An 18,681-nucleotide genomic window follows, 5' to 3' on the forward strand; every position below is an offset into this window, starting at 1 on the left:
TATGCAATCATATTTCCTTTCTGATTTATCTGCTATCCAGTCATCAACTTTATATTTCCCTCTGGCTTGTTTATAATTATTCTCATCTAGTCTTCTTCCGAGATTTTATTATTTAACTTTTAATTAAACACACACACATAAAACACAGACATAAAAACATAAAACTTTCTTCTAGAAAGTAACTTGGCCCCAGATTACCTCTTTTTGTATGGACTCAGTTGTATTCACGCTTTTCTTATATACCATTACCCATCTTATTTACCATTCTATATCTATTATATAACTCCTCTCCACTTTTGCCTCATCTTAATTCTGTTTTATATATTTAATCTTGCTTTTTTAAAAAAAAATATTTTTATATCTTTTGTCCATTTCTCCATTTACATCTGTCTCATTTCCAGTTTAAAAGAATAGTTTCCCTGGAATCACTAATCGGAGTATGATGCCTTTCTATCATTCCCCTAAGTTAAAATTTAAAATAACACCTAAATCCCAATCAGATTCTGCTTAGTACATTCTACTATTTCAAAAACCAATACTACAATAATAAATCCATAACAATCAACACATCAATCCATTAAACTCTATATTCAAACTAATATTTTAAACATTCCCTTTAGTATTTTATTAAAACTTATTATCATTCATTATTAAACCTTTTAAAGTTATACCTTGATATTTTAGCCTTTTATTAGATCTTAAAAAGTTCTGGTTATCTACTTATAATACAAATACCACTATTACAATACTCATGTACTTTGCAGAATCCCCCTTTTTTTTAAAAAAACCCATATATTACCCATTATCCCTGAAAAAAAATTCTTTATCTCCATCTTGTCTTATATCTTTGAAACTTTTTTCCCCTTTTCCCTTTCCTTCTTAGCCCGCTAAACTTTTTTACCCTCCTCTCAAAACCTCTGTCTTCTTAATTTCCCTTTCTGCATTCCTCTTTCCTTTTTGCTTTCTAGCATTCTGTTGTTTTTGCATCTTCTTTTCTCTTTCATAAATATTTTTTTATTTCTTAAGTCCTTCCTTTTCGCTCCTCTCTTTCTCCTTTCTTTCTTAGTCACCGTTTAGTTCATTAAAAATGGCTTCTTCTTCCTCAATTTCTTCAAGCTGTTGTTTAATTTGCTGACACATAGCAAGCGCCATATCTAGGAAACAAAGGGCTTCTCCCATAACATCTTTGCCTTCTTTCTTTGTTTTTAGATATTGTTTTTTTAGTTCATCAAGAGATAGAGCCATTTTAAAGTTTCTTCTTCTCTTTCTGTATCCTCTTCTTAAACCAATCAGTTATTTCAAGGCTTAAAACAGTTCCCAAACGTCCCAAAGTCCCACAGTCATCAGACAGTCCAGGCAGAGTAAAAGCTTCTTCTTTTTACAGTTTCTCTTCTAGGGGTGAAGTCAAATTAGGAAAGAAAATTCTCTTTATCTTCAAGGCATCTCCTCCAGCAAAGTCTTAGAGTAAAATTGATTTTCTCAAGCCTCTCCTTTCCCACGTATAACAAAGGAGTTTAGGTTTACCTTCTACCAAAAGGCTGGTTTCCTTTTCCATTTGTTAATTCCATAAGGGAGGGAGAGTAACTTCCCCTGTTCGTCACTTTTCTTCGCAGCTAAAAACATCAATCGGGAACAATAGCTTCCAAGTCATTACTTTCCCAGGTGATAAATATATCCTTAAGGTCCCAGTTCGACCAAGAAAAACTTTCTTAAAAAAAAAAAAAAAAGAAAGAAAACTCCTTCTCCCTCCTGCGCATTCTTTATTATCCAATTGCCGGCTTCTTTTATGGTGGCCATAAAGACCACCGCTGGAACCGTCTTGAGAAAAGGGGTTGTGCCGGCTGGGGGGTTGCGATGCCCTCACCCCGTCCGGATCCCCCTCTCTTCAGCTGCCCCAAAGGGGCAGCCTTAGCCTCAAATCAGTCAGGATCGGAGGCACCAAGGCGCTAGCACAGCAGGAATCGCAGAGAAGGCGAATCCCTGCTGTTAGCAAAGCCGACAACCGGAAGTCTCCAACAATACAATCTTATGTACCTTTGCAGAATCACTTTTTCAGTTAAGTTTTTACCCATTATCTCTAAAGAAGTCCTGTTTCTTTACAACTTGCTCCACACCTTTGTAGCTTCTCTTCCCTTCCTTCCTCCCTTGCTTCTTCTCTCTGCCCTTTTTACCCCCTTGTCTCTCCACCTCCATTTCCCCTCTTCTGTGTTCCCCTTTTCTGTTGCTTTCTAACATTATATTCACTTCCATTATATTCACTTCACCTTCCGGTTTGCAGGGCTTCGGCGGCAGGCAGGAATCCGCGATCGTGCACGGTTTCTGCCTGGGCTCGCTGCTGGAGCGTCCCAAGCCAGTTGGCTTTGGGGCTAAGCCACCCTGTAGAGGTGGCAAAGATGGGGGAGATACCAGCAGGGTCGATGAAAGCTGCATCTTTCCTCCCCAGCTAGCTAAACTCCCTTTCCCGAAGGCGGTAAGAGCGGCGGTCAGAAATGGCCACCTCAAAGAAGCACTCGTCCGGAAAAGAAAGTGCAGGAGGAAGTTAAGAAGTGAAAGTTTTGGCTGACCGGGATAAGAAGCAACAACTAAGGTATCCTGGAATTCAAATTTTAAAAAAAGATACATCGCTCCCAAGGAAGATTCAGAAGCAGCGAATGAAAGTGAAAAGGGAAAGGTTTTTTTTTTCACTCTACTTCCTAACGTTGATAGCGAGCACAGATGAATGAGAAATCAGAAATACACGCTTCGGCATCAATAGGTAATTAAACTGGATAATTAAATGTCAAGGGGACAATAAGGATTTCTGAACACTAAAAAAACCTTTTTTTTTTTTTTTTTGCTGTAAGTAGGAAGGGAGAGGAAAAGAATAAGAGTAAGATTTGGAAGGAGGAGACTGCCTAGAATTTAAAAGAATCTGATTAAATACTAACAAGACTTCTAAAAGATACATTTTAATTGGAACTTTGTAACTAAACAGTAACCCCAGGAAGAGAAAGTGAAAAAAGAAGAAAGTGTTAAAAGAAACAGCTTGTGTGTATTTGGATTGCTTGGTGATTTTGGGACTTTTGGAATTATATTTGAATGACTAAAATACTTGGGTGTTTGTTTGAAAAAAAAAATTTTTTTTACAATGGCATCACTTGTGGATGAACTCAAAATGGAATTTAAAAAATACAAAGAAGAGGAACAAGAAGGGAAGGGCTCTCTTGGCTCTGTCTTTCAATTCTTAGAAATGGCGATCTGTACTTATGAGAAACTACAAGAAAAGACTGCGCACCAAGAAGATTGGGACAAAGAAGAAGCCATCTTTAATGAACAAGTACTTGGGGAAGAAAGGGGAAAGGAGGGAAAGAAAATGGAGACTTTAAGATCTAAAAAAACAACCAAAAAAAGGGAAAAATAACGCCAGTTAAAAATTTCTTTAAATAGAGAAGCAAGTAATAGAAGTTTAAAACAAACATAGTTATCTGTTTAATAAAAAATGAACACTTTACCTTGGACAACAACCTGACTCCCAGGTACGAAGAATTGTTGAGTGCCATCAGGTGTTTGAGCTGCATATTGTACAATCGTAGCACCAGGTTGAGGAGCTCCTGAATTTGTCATAGTTAATGTCTGTAATCCTTGAACACTGTCAGATGCTGGATTAGAGATTTGGATGGTTCCACCTTGGGCTATAGCAACTTAATCAAAAATAAATACTATGTAAAACATCAGCAATAGAGATGAAAATACTTTAATTTAGTTGCTCTCAAAGAGTATTTAAGGGCAGGATAATATGATCAATATACAGTATGAAACTGGATACAAACACACACACACACACACACACACACACACACACACACACACCAGTCTCCAAAACTGACTCAGAATGTCTATTATTGGGGGCAACACAGCTCTGACTGATTCACATTTTTTTGCATTTTTTTTACAATTAGGTTTTATTTTAAGTAAATCAAGCATCAAATAGAAAATTTGAAAATCAGTTAATAGGAACTAGAGAAATTTGTTTTTCCATATATATACAACAGCAATAGCCACTGACAGGAGAGAAGAAGAGAGACACTATTTAGACTCACTTGCCATATTGCTCTATAAGATCCTGATATTTAGAGCAAATATTCTGGGGAAGGCCAGTTTCCTTCCCTTCCACCCTACCTATTCTTTTTGTTTTAACTCACTGTTTATTAACATATGCCCTGTTTAAACTATGTGTAACTACTAGTAATATTTCTTATGCAAAGTATACAGGTATTCCTCAACTTGTAAACATTCACTTAATGGCCATTCAAGGTTACAGCACTATGGGGGAAAAGTGACTTGCAAGTGGTCTACGCAATTAAAATTTGAATGATTTGCAACCAGCATGTATTTACAACAGTTGCAGTGTCCCGAGGTCATTTAATCACCATTTGCAACCAGCTTCCAATAAACTAAGTCAATTGCAGATGGAAGCTGTAACAGGGTTCACTTAATGACCATATGGTTCACTTAACAACTGCAATGATTTGTTTAATGATTAGAGGAAAAAAAAGGTTGTAAAATCAGGTGTGATTCACTTAATAATCACCTCCCTTAAGGATCGAAGTTCCAATCCCAACTGTAGTCATAAGTTGTGAAATACCTTGTAACAAACATGATATTATTTATGATAGGAAATGCTGAGGGACACTCTATAGACATTCACAGAAAGAACCAACAGCCAGAACATGGTGTTTAAACTGGATCAGTTTTTCCAAATGCACATTCAATTGCATAATATTTATATCCTACATAGTTCAGCATTAGGCAAACTTGCCATGTTTGGAAACTTTTAAGATGTGTGGATGTCTACTCCCAGAATTCCCCAGCCAGTATGAATTCTGCAAGTAGAAGTTCATACATTTTAAAAGTTGCTTCGTTTAAAAAACAAGGGCCTATAGCCTGTTTGGGATTATGTTTTAATCACAAATAAAAGGCTGTCAAAAATGTGTCTTTATGGAAGATACCTTACACAGATATATCTTAGGTTCCATAGCCTCTGACCAAAGGTTCTAAAACTAAATGCATGAAGGAACATCAGTAAAACATGAAAAAAACCTCATATGAATATATGTATATTAAAGACATTTCTATTTAAATAATAACCTATATACGAGATTATTAAAATAAACCATAACAAGGAAAGCTGCATCCAGGTTCCATGGCTTAAAAGAACTGTTATCAGTTCTTATTATTCCTGCTATCAACTATCACTTAATTTTATTGTTTTTCAAAATTACAAATTTTCCTTTTAAGAACAATAGATTAAACAGGTAGCCTAATATTACAGAAGACCTACTGTACTGCCCGGTGCTAGTCTGATAAAGGCTTGTTGGCACGGCCATGGCAGGGATTCCAGAGGGTGCTCCTTCTTCCTCTGGTTTTCCTTCTTCAATCTTAGCAACGCCAGGTGCATCAGAAGAAAGCTCATTCAGAATTTTTCTGCCACAAATAAATATTTAAAGAAATATTTTTTAAAATACTGACCTGTGCCATGGAACAGTGAACTAGTGTAAATAAACAAAAACTTTTGCATTAGGGCAGAGCTTACCGATACGAAGGTCTCCTTGAAAGTATCTCCCTCCGCTTCTGAGAATCAATTACAACCTCGGAGTCTGTAGATTCATCTGCATTTGTAGCTGGCGCTACCTAGTTTTTTAAAACAAAAATTTAGTAAGCTGCAATTCTAGAAAGTTTGTTGCCTGAAACTCTGTGCAATAATCAGAACATTTTCCCTGTATGGAATCCTGATTTCTATTGTAAGATCTAATATTAATGATCTATTACATGGAATTTACTTGTTCCATTTCTATCCCACTGGATACAAACAACCTTTGATTAATATAACACTATTTTGAAAATTTAACAGACTCTTATATAGTAGTTTTGATGCAGTAGTTTTGAAGAACATATTCAGGAACTGATTATATGCTTGACTTGTTTAAAATCTCATTCACAGTTCTGTCCACAATTCTTCTATATTCTTGCTATGAGAGCAAGAAAACATTCCACCTATTTTAAGAACTGTATCAACTTTTTCTATGGAGGGAGAGAGAGGGGGAGAGGGAAGGAGAGGGAGAGAAGGAGGGGGACCAATAGAAAAGATTGAATAGAGTGGAACAGGAAAGCAAAGGAAAAGAGAGGGAGATAAAACATAATCAATGTCAGAAAAGTTTTAGAAGTTAAATTTTGAAGTAGATGTAAATAGGCCTAATTAATGCATCATGAGCATGCACTCAAACATATACAAACACACATACACACACACATATACAGACACACCCCAACCAGTTTGGTTTTGACTCAGGATTGAAAATAAACCAATCCCATGAAAGAAACCATTGTTATCAATTGTACTAACAATGGCCTAATTCACAATAACAAAACGAATGAGTAAGCCCCATTTTGACTTACTATGTCAAACCTGACTATAGACATCTAACCAAGACAGCAGGATTATTAATAGCTAGGCATGAAATAGGATTACAAAAAAAGGTACAAATTCAAGATTACATTAATTCCACCATCCAATGGTAGTTGCTAGAGCAGGGCTGTCAAAATCCCGGCCCATGGTCATGCCCGGTTTAGCAAATGGGGAAAAGTTCTGATACATCATGTGATGTATCGTGATAACATGAGTTTGATATCCCGTGCTAGAGAGAAATTAAAAGAACACAGAAAGTAATAAATTACAGGTAGTCCTTGACCAGTGATTGTAATGGACGCTGCCTCATTATGGCTAAAAGTTTTGACAGCTGTTAGTGAAGTGGCCTCATAACAACCCTCCTCCCATACAGCAGATTTGCAAGCAGCAGGCTTCAGTGCAATGAAGGCAAGCGCACCCAACTCCGCTTGCTAAGCGGCAGACTTACAAATGCTGAGAAGATCAAATTGCTCCATCCCTAGACCACATTCCTCTGTTCTAGAAAGGAGCACTATTTTGGAGCAGCCAAAATTCACTGTGGCCACTCTGAAAACAGTAATTGCTTCGGGAACACAAGCATGCTGCCTACAGACACAGGGGGACATAGCATCTACTTCCCCAACCTGAGCTCCAGAACTTCCAAAAGAAAATCTATGGTAAAAGATAAATGAGTGATCAGTGGCAGGGATGGGAAAGAACATGTGGGAAGTAGGCCCAAGGCTTGTAGGGACTCCAAGGGATAGGATGGGGTGGGGGGAGATTTTGCAACAGGTGGAGCAGAGCTCTTCAGCATCTTGGTCTTAAAGGCAAATGACCACAGTGGTGTTGCAGCGACTGTAATTTCAAAACCAGATCCTAAGTAGCTTTTGTGGAGTCAATGTATAGGACAAGAACTGTATAGGACAAGAACAATTTTAGTTGAAACACTGCTTTTCCTTATCATTCTCTTCTCTCTATAGATACCTATCCAACTTCCTGTCCTCCAAATATTTCTCTCTCATTTTTGCAATTCTCATCCCACACTTGGTCTATTTATATCCTAGCTTTTAATGTCAGCATTCATAATTTAACTGTGATTTAGTATTAGCAATAATGCAATCCCTGGCTACACTAAAGAATGCATGTGAGATTTTGGGAAACGTTTACCCAATTTTGGTGTCGTAAGTTAAGGACTAATGGTGAGTGAGGGATACTATGAAGAAATGTTGACATCAAAAGTACTTATTACAGTGTTTACTAACTGTCCTTCAGGTGCTGAACATCTGTCTTGAACCAGAACTGAAACATGTTTTATAAGAAAGCAAAACTGAATGCTTTTTGACAATTTCATCAAATATTTATATGAACACTTTATTTTCTGTAGTTTGTTCAATTAGATATGGATTATTTAAAATATTAATAAAATCCTGTCCCTGTAGGGAAAAAAGATGGAAAGGGAACTAGCTAATACTCTGATTTGCAGCTATCATATTTTAAAAAGGAACCTGAAGCATCATATCAAGGCATGAAAAATGCTTTGAATAACACCATTCTAAATTCAAAACATATCCTATATATGTTTTGAAGCAGATGTTTGAAACCTGAAATTGGCCTCTTTTGAGCTCAAAGCACTTCTTTGAGCTAGAAACAAAATGTTTAGGGTCAAAGAATGGCAAATTTAAAAAAAAAAAGTACACCCATTACTATTATGTTGGCAACTAGAGAAATAAGTAGAGTATCCCTTGGCATTAAATATAGGATCTTGTATTCACTCTCTCCAGGAAACCAAGGAAAAGTAAATAAAGACAACACAACTAACCTGAACAGATTGCAACTGCGGCGATTGAATAACCGAAGACTGTGTGGCTTGAATCACTCCCTGTACGTGGACAGTTTGACCAGAAGGAAACTGCACTACGGTTACAGAGGGAGATCCTCTTCCAGTTGCTGATCCTGCTACAGAAACCTATTGAGGTAAATAAAGCATACTGTGAAAAGAGCTTAAGTAGCTAGCTCTCAATGTTCATTATCTGACAAAAGTAATCCTTAGGCTTCAGTTAGGCTTCCACCTTTAACACACAAAAGGCTGTATTACACTGTTTTATAATACAAAATATATATTTTGGCTTCTAGTGGCAATTATGATATCAAAGGGCTGGTGAAATATTGTTTGGGTGCTACTTCTGCTTTCCTATTATGAGCATTATTCATTAAGCATTGTTATCAGAGATGCTATAGTTAAAAAGTAACCTCTTTCCTTCAGTCAAAAGAAAATGCAGTCTCACATAATATGTGATGGGGTAGAATTTTGCCCAAAATATAACTGTTTTTGTAACTCAGCTATATTATGTATTTTTACAAAATTACTGTAGTGTTATTCTTCTGCATCAAAACATTGCAAGATTGTATTTTAAGATCAATTTTAATGAACAGAAGGCTGAGAACTAACAACTTGGCAAAACAATCATGAGCTTCTCACTTTAATTCCACTTTGAAATAGGGGTTTATTTTTCTATTTTAATATTTATTAGTATTAATAATGTATTATGATTGTCTTAGCAATACTTTAGAGTTGCATGATAATAATTATATCTGAATATTGTCAAAGCTTATCAAACAATTGACAGCTCAATATGTCAATAGCCCCTATTTCATTTTTAACATCCGCTAGATATACTTGATAGCAGCACATAAGAATGCCCCTTTCTTGTAATTTAATATGCCATCATGTTTAAAAGTTTAGAACCCGTCTCTAAGACATACACTTTTATCTCCCTCCTTTCTCTTTCATTAAGATTTAAACATGTATTTTGAGGCTGCTAGAATTAAAATAAATCTGTGTCCAAAGGAGGCACAAATTGCAAATCATTTTCTGATCCCTTAATGTTTAAAGGACAAAATATCTTTGGGTCTTACTACACTGCTGCTTTAGAAACTGTGCCCAGCTACATGTTCACTGACACTTCGTTGCAAGGAAAAATGAAGTGTTTTAACAACTGAAAAAGAAGCATGTGTGCAGGAGCTGACCCTTAAACATGACATGAGTAAAGAATGGCATGAACTGAATTGGGAGAAGGAAATTTATCCCCATAAGGAAGGATTTCTGTAAGCAAAGTGTCATAACTAAGGAGACTCCTGCCTTTGTAGGCAACTGCTTTACTACCAAGAGCCTCCAAAGGTGGCTTCATACCAGGTTAATTAATTATATGTGGAAGAAAACTCATCCATGCCTGTACAACATGCACTTCAACAAACAGCTTTAGGTGGCCCATTGGCAGTTTTCAAAATCAATACACTTGCTCTTGCCCTGGAAAACAAGCTACCAAGCATGTCTAACACCTCAGGGTCTCAACATCGCTTCTAGCTCTTGTGCTGCTACCCCTTTGCCCTCCACCAAACAGCTGATTTGTGCCCCAAGTATTTCTTTGCATTTTAGGAAGATTTTTAATTCATCACTATGGTCCTTTCTCAGATAAAAGTTATGCAGACCAGTCTTATTCTCAGGCTGTTTAAAACTTTGTAAGATTCTTTATGTTTTATAAGAATCTCTGCTTTTAAAAATGACTAGTACTATTCAGTAAATATACTGAGAAAAATTGACGTATCTAAATACCAACTTAGCAATAATTTAATATTACTCTTCATATTATCAATATGTAGAAAGTTAGCACCCACCCCTCTCCTAGAAGAATGAAATATTCTAGGAAATATTAAAAAGGCAGAATATTATATTTCCCTGGATGAGAAAAGGAGAAACATGTTTTAAAGACAAAGCAGCTTTCTGCAGCTCCCTGCCCCCCCCCCCGGGTGATGGGATTAAGACATGGCCCTCAGGAAATGATAGGATTACCCATCTCACGCATGGCACCTGGGAAGAATGCACCTGCCAGCACTCAGGTGAAGCCATGTGATCCAGACAAAGTCGACAAAGTTAGATAAGACCCCCGCCCCTGGGAGTCTGACAGCCAATGGGATATATTTCGTAAACAGGAAAAGGAAACACTAAGGTGGGGTCCAACAGAGGGTGTAAAACCAAAGGATTCTCAGCCTCTCTGCCCCTTTCGCCCAGGAGCTCCAAGGCATGTGGTCCTGTCCACCATTAAACCTTCTTTCCAAGCAACTTCCATGAATCCAGTGTCTTTTCCCCACCTGAAACTGAACCCAGAAGGATATTTCTTCCAACAATTGCATAATAATGTTAAAAAGTAAACAGAACATTTCATATTACTTGAGCTATAGTGGAGATCTGATTTTGGCCGATTTGAGATTGCAGATTAGCAGAATCACTTTCTGTAACAGAGTCTGTTGCACTGCCATCTTGTGGTTCAACTGTTTCCATGGTCATTTGTCTAAAGGCAAGAGAGAGGGGAAAAACAGGTTAAGATATGAAATATTCAATAACACTTTTGTTCATTTGTTTATTTCAAATTCTGTTACATAAAATATACTTCAGTAACTGTGTAACTTATAAAGGTGCATGAATACAAGCGTCAACTAATTCCATGGATGTGTCCAGATAACTTGCCTTAACGTTTTATGTTGAACTATAGTTTCAATAAGCACTGAACATAACAGCTGTGGATTATGGGAATCTCAATCAAGCATTTAGGCAGAGAAATATGGGAGTTGCATCTATCACATCTGGAGATTAAAGGTGACTTAAACTTTGCAGAAAACTGAGACCTTATTTTTCTTACCCAGAAAAAAACATCTTCCAGGCACAATCTTATAAGTAAGGCAGATATATATTCTTAGAGATACAGCACAATTTCTTCACATTTTTATAGTTGTTCATCGAAGCTTCATTTTAATTTATGCAATAATTTTGTTTTTTGCTACCAATTAAGTTCCCTCTTTTGCCAAGTATTAAAAATTTCCTGCAAATGTTACATTGCACATTTAGACTTTTTTTAAAAAAAGTTTGTATAATTACAAAATTATACCTTAAATATTGCAGATATGAATTAGTTGCATTTTGAATATTGCTGCCTGCAAGATCCTATTATTGCTTTTTATTGTATTCATTGTATCAATGGTTTGTTATTTAGAAACAATACAAACTTTGGCAGCAAACATTTATTTCTGGGAGAACATAATTTATAGAGGGAACATCAGCTAATATAGAAGGCTTGGCTGAGAATGAGAGAGTAACTTATCACTACAATGTATTTTCAAACTTAACAGATGTGGAACCAAAAATAAAAAGTATTGTTATTTCTTGGAATCAAATAGAACAAGGAAGTTTAGCTGTTTGACCATATCCATTTAATTTTTTAATTTTTATTTACATTCTGTGCTTGGTTTATACTCCTGGCATGTTTGATATTACTTTCCAAGGTGGTTATATATTTTAGTTTCCTAAAAACTAAAACATTTCCTAAAGTTATAGAAAAAAAACACTTTCAGTCAAGTTATAGAAAATAGCTAAAGTCCATAATGATAAAAATCACTGCAGAATGCTATAGTTAGACACCAACTAAAGAATATTTGAATAATTAATATAGTACTTTCAGCCAAAGACAGATATTTCATTCACAAAAAATTAGTATAATTTATGATTCTGGGAATAATACATATGCATAGACCACTCAAATGATACGTATTCACTTGATTTTCTCCAGCATTGTTTTAAGTTGTACTCCAAAACATTCCCCTTTGTTTCTCATAGTCTTCATTTTAGTAATTCTCACATATTAGAACTTCATATGGGCTTCATCTTTGTTAACAACTGTTAATAATATTTCACCCCACCCTGGTTTTTTTTAAAAATACGGTTGAAGCTTACCTCCACATGTTACAAGTCAAATGTAGCATCTAACGCAGCCATACTCCAGATGTGCTGGTCTTTTGACTCCCATAATTCCCAGTCAGCATAGTCAATTACTAAATTGGCTGTGGAGTTGTAGGAATTGACAACTTAGGATATAAGTTTGTCCATAAGTTTTACTCCTATTTCTCAAAATCTCAAGCATTTTTATTTTCAATCTATAAAAGTTTTATTTGTTTACTTAATAGACATTAAGTAATTACAAATTACTTAATACAGTGAGGCTCAATTTTATATATGAAAAAATGCTTGATATATTATGGAATCCATTTCACTCCTCCCTGTTCAAAAATAGACATGGTTTTTGTGTGTGTAAGGCCTTTATATTGAAATGCATTCTATTAGAATGGTAGAGTTGATCCCTTCTTGATACTTGTAGAGCTAGATAAATGTATTCTGAATATACAGTTCCATGCTGTTATGATTTATTCAGCATCTCCCAAAAAAATCCCAACTCCCAAGATTAAAAATAACTGCTTAAGTCAGAACATAATGTATTGCTAAAACTAAGCCAAATTTAAAACACTTGAGTTAACACACATACCCACATTCACATACACTTCTCTAATGAGATTGGTAACAAATGCTTGGCTGCATTCCCTTTATTGAAACTATTACTGTAATACAGGACACAAGCCTGCTATGCAGAAGCATCTTCTAGTGATAGCTAAAAATATAATGGCTACCTTATATTAATTCTGGCATGCTGTTTTTTGCTACATTTGCTCATGATTGATTTTTTTTTTTTTTTAAAGGACTTCTTCCTTCTCCAGACCACGCTCTTCTAGTGAATCTTACAATGAAGTTATGTTCTGTTTGTGATGTCATAACTATTGCTATGGCAACCCAATTCACAGTATTACATAGTATTTAGGGTTCCCTTTAAAAAGGAAAAGGATAGGAATAAAAGAGAATCATTTTAGTGCTAATGCAAGAGATTTTGTAAGTGTTATAGAAAACTCTTTGAAATGAGGAGAAAAAAAATGAAAAAACTTTTTAAAAAGCTACTTTTATGAAAACATTATCTGAAGCCTTTTGGGAAATGCTTGCAACGCAACAATTTCAGTGGTTTGACCACCAAAGCTTTTTGCATATTTGGTAAATATTGCATGCTCATTTGCCACAGGTACATGCAGAATCAACAGACCAACCTATGGAACTTCAGTGAAGTTCAGTGCTGATCTTAGATTCCAACATGCCCGTGCAAAGGTTAGAAGTATTTTAATATAAAGCGGATCCTTAAACTTAGAAATGAATTTTTATTTTCAAAATATACAATTCCTCAACTGGGAAGGAAAAATGTTGCCAGTAGAAATCTACATACAATTTTATCTTTTATAGAAAGTATTGTCATGCCTGAAAATAGAATAGGATCATTTATGATTCAACAGACTTGCTAAATTATGTATGGATACTATTGCTAGTAAATAAAACTAATACGTTTACAATTTAATCATACTAAAACAACTACTTTTGAGCGGCACCAGTTTTTTGGAATAGCATCCCAGTCGACATCAGGTTGGCTCCCACATTGTTTTCTGGAAGTTGCAATTTAGTTTGATTAATTTAACTTTATTCTGTTTTGGTTAGTCTGTGAATCCTTTGTGTATTTTTGGCTGTCTATTGTTTATGTTTCTTATTTGTAACCCCACCCTAACTAACACTATTAAATAGATGGGTCAGTTGCAAGCATATATCCTGCAACGAAGTATTTTCACCTGTCTGTTTCAGCCAAAGAAATCATTCTCCAATTTTTCTATTCGTTTAAAAAGACCATTTTCCATGAAGAGCTTCTGAATTTATAATTCTTTTTCTTCGTATTTTGAGATCTTTCTTCTGCCAGGGACTTCTGTAATTCTGTATTGGGCCAGGAAGTCTTAAAACTATGCAACTGTAACTTTTCTCCTAGTATAATGTTACTTAAATTTGCATTCAAAAATTCCAAAGAAAAAGCAGACTAAGAAGCTACTTCTCCCATTTTAGCAGCTTAATTTTACTGAACATTGTATTATATCATCTGCTAAGGGGTCAAAGATGCAGGAGGTGAAAACAGAGCAAGTTGATAAGCACAATATAAAAAAGCAAATATTGAAATATAATTCTGAAAAAGGACACTTTTAATCACCTTGATTGAAACTCAAAATTATTACAAACATGGGCAGAAGCCTACCAAATGTGGTCTGCAATGAAATTAGTTCAGCATGTAGGTGTATGATAGCTACAACTGATTTTTGCTTTGTTGGATTATCACACCTTTTTAACAGGGAAACCCTTCTCAATTATTTCAAAATCTGTACAGAAAGTAGTTGCTCTTTTTACAACTTCCTTCCTCCAGCTTTACTTCTTGCCTATGTTCCTTGGTTGCTTCTTCAGTTTATATATGAAACATTCATACAGAATTGAAAACAAATTGTCATAGTAAGTTAAATACATTAAACTATGGTTTAATTATGTAGCATTAATAAGGAGAGAAGTGCATTTGGTTGTATCACATCATTTCTTGAAAATAAAACAAATAATTTGTACAAAACAATGGTAACATATTTATTAACTGTCATGTTAATACATGCTTTATTCTTCCAACAATGCAGTACTTTCGAGAATGGAGCATTTTTATATCCTTTCTTTTAAAGTAATTTTAGAATTTAATCATAAAAACTACAGTGATCAGAGTTGTTTAGATCATGCTCTCTCTAATCAAAATCAAGTTACACAATGAGATGGTTTAATACAACTGAAGAGGGCAAATTAAAGCTGATTTTGTGCTATTTTTCACAACCCAGTAGTCAAATTGTTTATTTGTGGCTTTGTTTGTTTGTTTATTGTTCTCCAAATATGGTGGATCTTCTGGCTAGCTATTATTTATTGAGATTACTTTTCATCTTTTCTCAAGGAATTCAAGGCAATGTGCATATCACATACTTCACTATATCATTGCAACAATTAGTATGAGACAGGCGAATTTAACAGGGAATTTATAGCCTCAAACATACTCAGTGAGTTGCTTCGACAGGGACAGGCATGTATTCAGTCCTCCCCACCTTGGCCAAGATCCTCGCCCCCTCTCCCCATGCAGTATATCGGCCTCAAAGATCAGGAAGTTTGTCAGTTCGGCCAGCATTAATTGGGGGAAGTTAGGAATTGTTCACCAGCTTGGAAGCCACCAGTTTCAGAATGAGGACAATATTGCGCTGCAACCTGCACATGTCGATGCAGGATTAAGGTAGACTAAGCACGCAAGCAAACAGAATACGAAAGTGCACTATGCTTTTTAAATACCCTAATTCCATGAAACTCAGTCTCTAAATGTGGCAATTGTCGCTGCGGATGAGCAGCAGGTTCCACAAAGCTAAACTCGTGAATGAGGGGGGGGGGAAATAAAACCCTTTGCACATGCGCAAATCCCTCTAGACTCGACAAAGTTTTCCCTTCGGCAAAGAGTACGCAGATCGAATTAAGCTCCAACATTAAAGCGAATTGCGACCCCCCAGTTTAAACAGCCCCCGACTCCTCGGCCGGCTGCCCCTCCCTTCCTTCTTCGAGTCCTCGGCACCCGCCTAGCCTCCTGCCAAGAGCCAGCCCTACGCCGCTGCCTCCAAACGCCAGACCGCCTTGCAAACACACACACAAACAAACCCGGCGTGTCTCCGCCCCCTCCTCGATTCACCAGAGTACGTGGCGCCCCCGTCACAGGAAAAGCAGGCGGGGAAGAGGGATTGGGCCGGCCGAGCCCGCGCGTCGCCTCACGTCAGTGCTGATGCCGCCGCGCCGTCACCGCAAGGGGCGAGGGAAATGGCGGCTGCTGCTGCACAGCTTTCTAGTGCCTGTGCAAGGAATGAGGCTCGATCTGGCCCGCCCCGCCTACCCACCCCCGCCGCGGCTCTAGGACCCCGCTTATTGGCCACTCATGAGACTTAACCGCTGGAATTGGCGCCAACCGTCTTTCAAGCCCCCTCTCATTGGCTAACTACGAGACGTGACATTCATAGCGCCGTTCTTTGCCTTGTAGGATCGCAGCAAATGCCGATCCGAGTAAGGAAGGGCAGTTGTGCCCGGAGCCGTGCCAGGACAAAAGTCCCACAGTTCCCATGTAGGCAACCATAATGCACAAATATCCCTGAAAATACCTCGAATGTAGGAACCCTCCAACTGCCCACCCTCACATTCTTTCATGAGCCTGCCCTCCCTCCCTTATGGCATGTATGAGGATTAGTTTCGGGCTACTATATCCGGCTTCAAAATTTAATACGATCCCTAGAGAACAGGGTGGAGATTGTGGTCTGTGCATCTCGTTGCTGTCGTCTAGCGGTCGTCTGGATTTTTGGATCCCGATTTTGCTAGTCTTCGTGGAAGAAAGCGCTCCAGAGTGTCTTTCTTTCTTTCTTTCTTTCTTTCCTTTCTTTAGCAAGCGACTATAAGATAACAGGTATAAGTATAAACAGTTATGAATACATGAAATGGATACATATAAGAAAAATAAAAAGAAACAATAGGACAGGGATGGTAGACACATTGGTGCGCTTATGTACGCCCAACTGCTTGGTTGTTATGCTAGGCAAAATGTGGTTGGTTACTTCCTAATATGGTTTATTATTAGTTCTATAAGCATACATAATAAATGAGTATGCATAAATGGGAACAGAAGGACAGCAGCAGTAGGTACGCTGGTGGACACCCCCTTTAAGGACCTTTTAGGAATGGAGTGGGGTCCACAGTACATAGTTTAAGGTTAAAGTTTTGGGGATTTGAGAATGTAACAACAGTCAGGTGGTTAGTTCCAGGCATTGACCAATTCAACTCAATTCTTTAAGAATTTCCTTTGGAGAAGTTAGTGATTGGAGTTTTAGGCTGTCTAACGGCTTCCTATAGCATTGAGAACTAGCTAGCAAAACATGTTTGCTCAAGCAGTATAGTTACTTGATTCAGTGCATCATATTGACTTGGAGAACTTAGGTTAATTCAAGACACATGATTTCAATTTTGTGTATGGTGATCATACAGTATATTTTATTGGATTTATGCAAGCAACAGTTACGCTGATTTTTTATTACAATAAAAGTAGAGATTTGTGCAGTATCATTTTGACCATTGCAACTGAGGCATGTAAAAAGTAAGTGTTCAATAGCTAAACAACTTTCCTTGAATAACTAGATATAAAAAAACAAGGCCCTACAATAATAGAAAATGTGTAGGAGTGCTTTGGACATTATTCAAACCGAGGAACAGTATCTCCCACTATTCATTAAACAGCTTGACTTTCTTACAGCTTCCATGTGAGCTTGGAAAAGAGTTACAGATGCTTTGCATTGAATCATCTCCTTAATCAGGTATAACTTTTTTTCACGGGGGTACAATGCAGAGATAATTATCTAGCATGGATTCTCTATAGCAATGGGCAAAACTCACCATGTTCTACCAGTACTGAGCCTCCTTCATACCGTGTAATTTTGTTTTACTAATAGAATGGGAAATGCAGCATCTTGTCCCCAAATGAGTGACTTTTGCAGTCTGATCCCCTTATCCCTTATCCCCTTCTCCCTTATCCCTGCAAATACCTCCACCACTTTCTATCTTCATCCTGATGACTATGGTAACTATTACAAAGAGGGATGACAGGGCAAAGATTTCTCCCCTTTTATTTTTTAAAATCTGTTCTATTTATCCATCACCGGAAGGATAATAAAAAAACTAATATAGGAAAGATAGAATACAATATTTCTCCTAAGAACAAACATGCATATGATTAATAGTTTCAAAACATGCATATCTGTATGAACTACATCTTGCAACCACCTCTCACATTAACCACATTCAACCATATCTAGATAGCTTTAAGTTGCCCACTCTTGGAAGTTCTTTTTTCGTTTTCATTTTTGCCATGAGGCTCTTTCCCAGTGAAAACCAGTTTTTCAAGATAAAGATTTTGCTTTGAAACCATTCCACCAATTTTTATGAAAACTGGCCAATACAACCACCCTTATGGGTGTTTGTGTGTGTGTGTTTCTGTGATTCAATTTAACTGAGTGCAGAGGAATTTTATCTGCCTTTAACATGCCTGGGGAAATAGCTGATCACCTGATAAATGTTTATCTGTATAACAAAGAATGGCGCCAAGAAAGAAAATAGACAATTTTTTTCTTGGCTGTATTTTCTCTCAAAAAAAAGCTTCCCAATTTCCTTCCAAGTCTACCCTTATCCTTTGTATTGCTATTACTACGTTTCTGGTTCCAAAAAAAAAACCACCCATGTAGTGATTATGGATAAAATTCTCAGATTGTTTTTTAACCTAGTGATTATTTGGTAAGGACTCAGAATGACAGCTCATTTTCCTTCCAGCGTATGCACATACATTCACCCTAAGATTATAACTTATTTACAACCAGTAGGGTGGAGATAAGAATTATAATCAAATGCATCTGAAGTTTGAGAA

General features: G+C 36.8%; 1 protein-coding gene and 1 long non-coding RNA gene across 10 annotated transcripts in view; one reads left to right on the plus strand and one right to left on the minus strand.

The window, feature by feature from the left end:
* The window catches only part of LOC148123913 (uncharacterized), a 50,209-nt gene extending 35,127 nt beyond the window's left edge, over positions 1 to 15,082 (plus strand). Inside the window, exons 5-7 of one of the 3 annotated variants that reach the window (XR_015740084.1) lie at positions 8,206 to 8,398; positions 10,975 to 11,078; positions 13,378 to 15,082. This is a non-coding gene — a long non-coding RNA (uncharacterized LOC148123913). Of the gene's footprint in view, positions 1 to 8,205; positions 8,399 to 10,974; positions 11,079 to 13,006 lie in introns of all 3 variants that reach the window. The other 2 variants (XR_015740086.1, XR_015740085.1) reach the window with 2 other exon arrangements.
* Positions 1 to 16,095, minus strand: part of CREM (cAMP responsive element modulator) — a 34,523-nt gene extending 18,428 nt beyond the window's left edge. For 2 of the 7 annotated variants that reach the window (XM_087916342.1, XM_087916341.1), the window contains exons 1-6: positions 15,919 to 16,095; positions 10,653 to 10,773; positions 8,244 to 8,390; positions 5,573 to 5,670; positions 5,321 to 5,463; positions 3,492 to 3,680 (exon numbers count right to left, since the gene is read on the minus strand). In XM_087916342.1, coding sequence (XP_087772468.1) covers positions 3,492 to 3,680; positions 5,321 to 5,463; positions 5,573 to 5,670; positions 8,244 to 8,390; positions 10,653 to 10,769 — 694 coding nt within the window. In that variant the 5' untranslated portion in view covers positions 10,770 to 10,773; positions 15,919 to 16,095. The other 5 variants (XM_087916338.1, XM_087916335.1, XM_087916339.1 and 2 more) reach the window with 5 other exon arrangements.
* Between the last annotated feature and the right edge of the window lie 2,586 nt (positions 16,096 to 18,681).

This window comes from Pseudonaja textilis, chromosome Z (assembly GCF_049901715.1).
Source record: "Pseudonaja textilis isolate UNSWEBS1 chromosome Z, rPseTex1.2, whole genome shotgun sequence".
NCBI classification, from domain to species: Eukaryota; Metazoa; Chordata; class Lepidosauria; order Squamata; family Elapidae; genus Pseudonaja; species Pseudonaja textilis.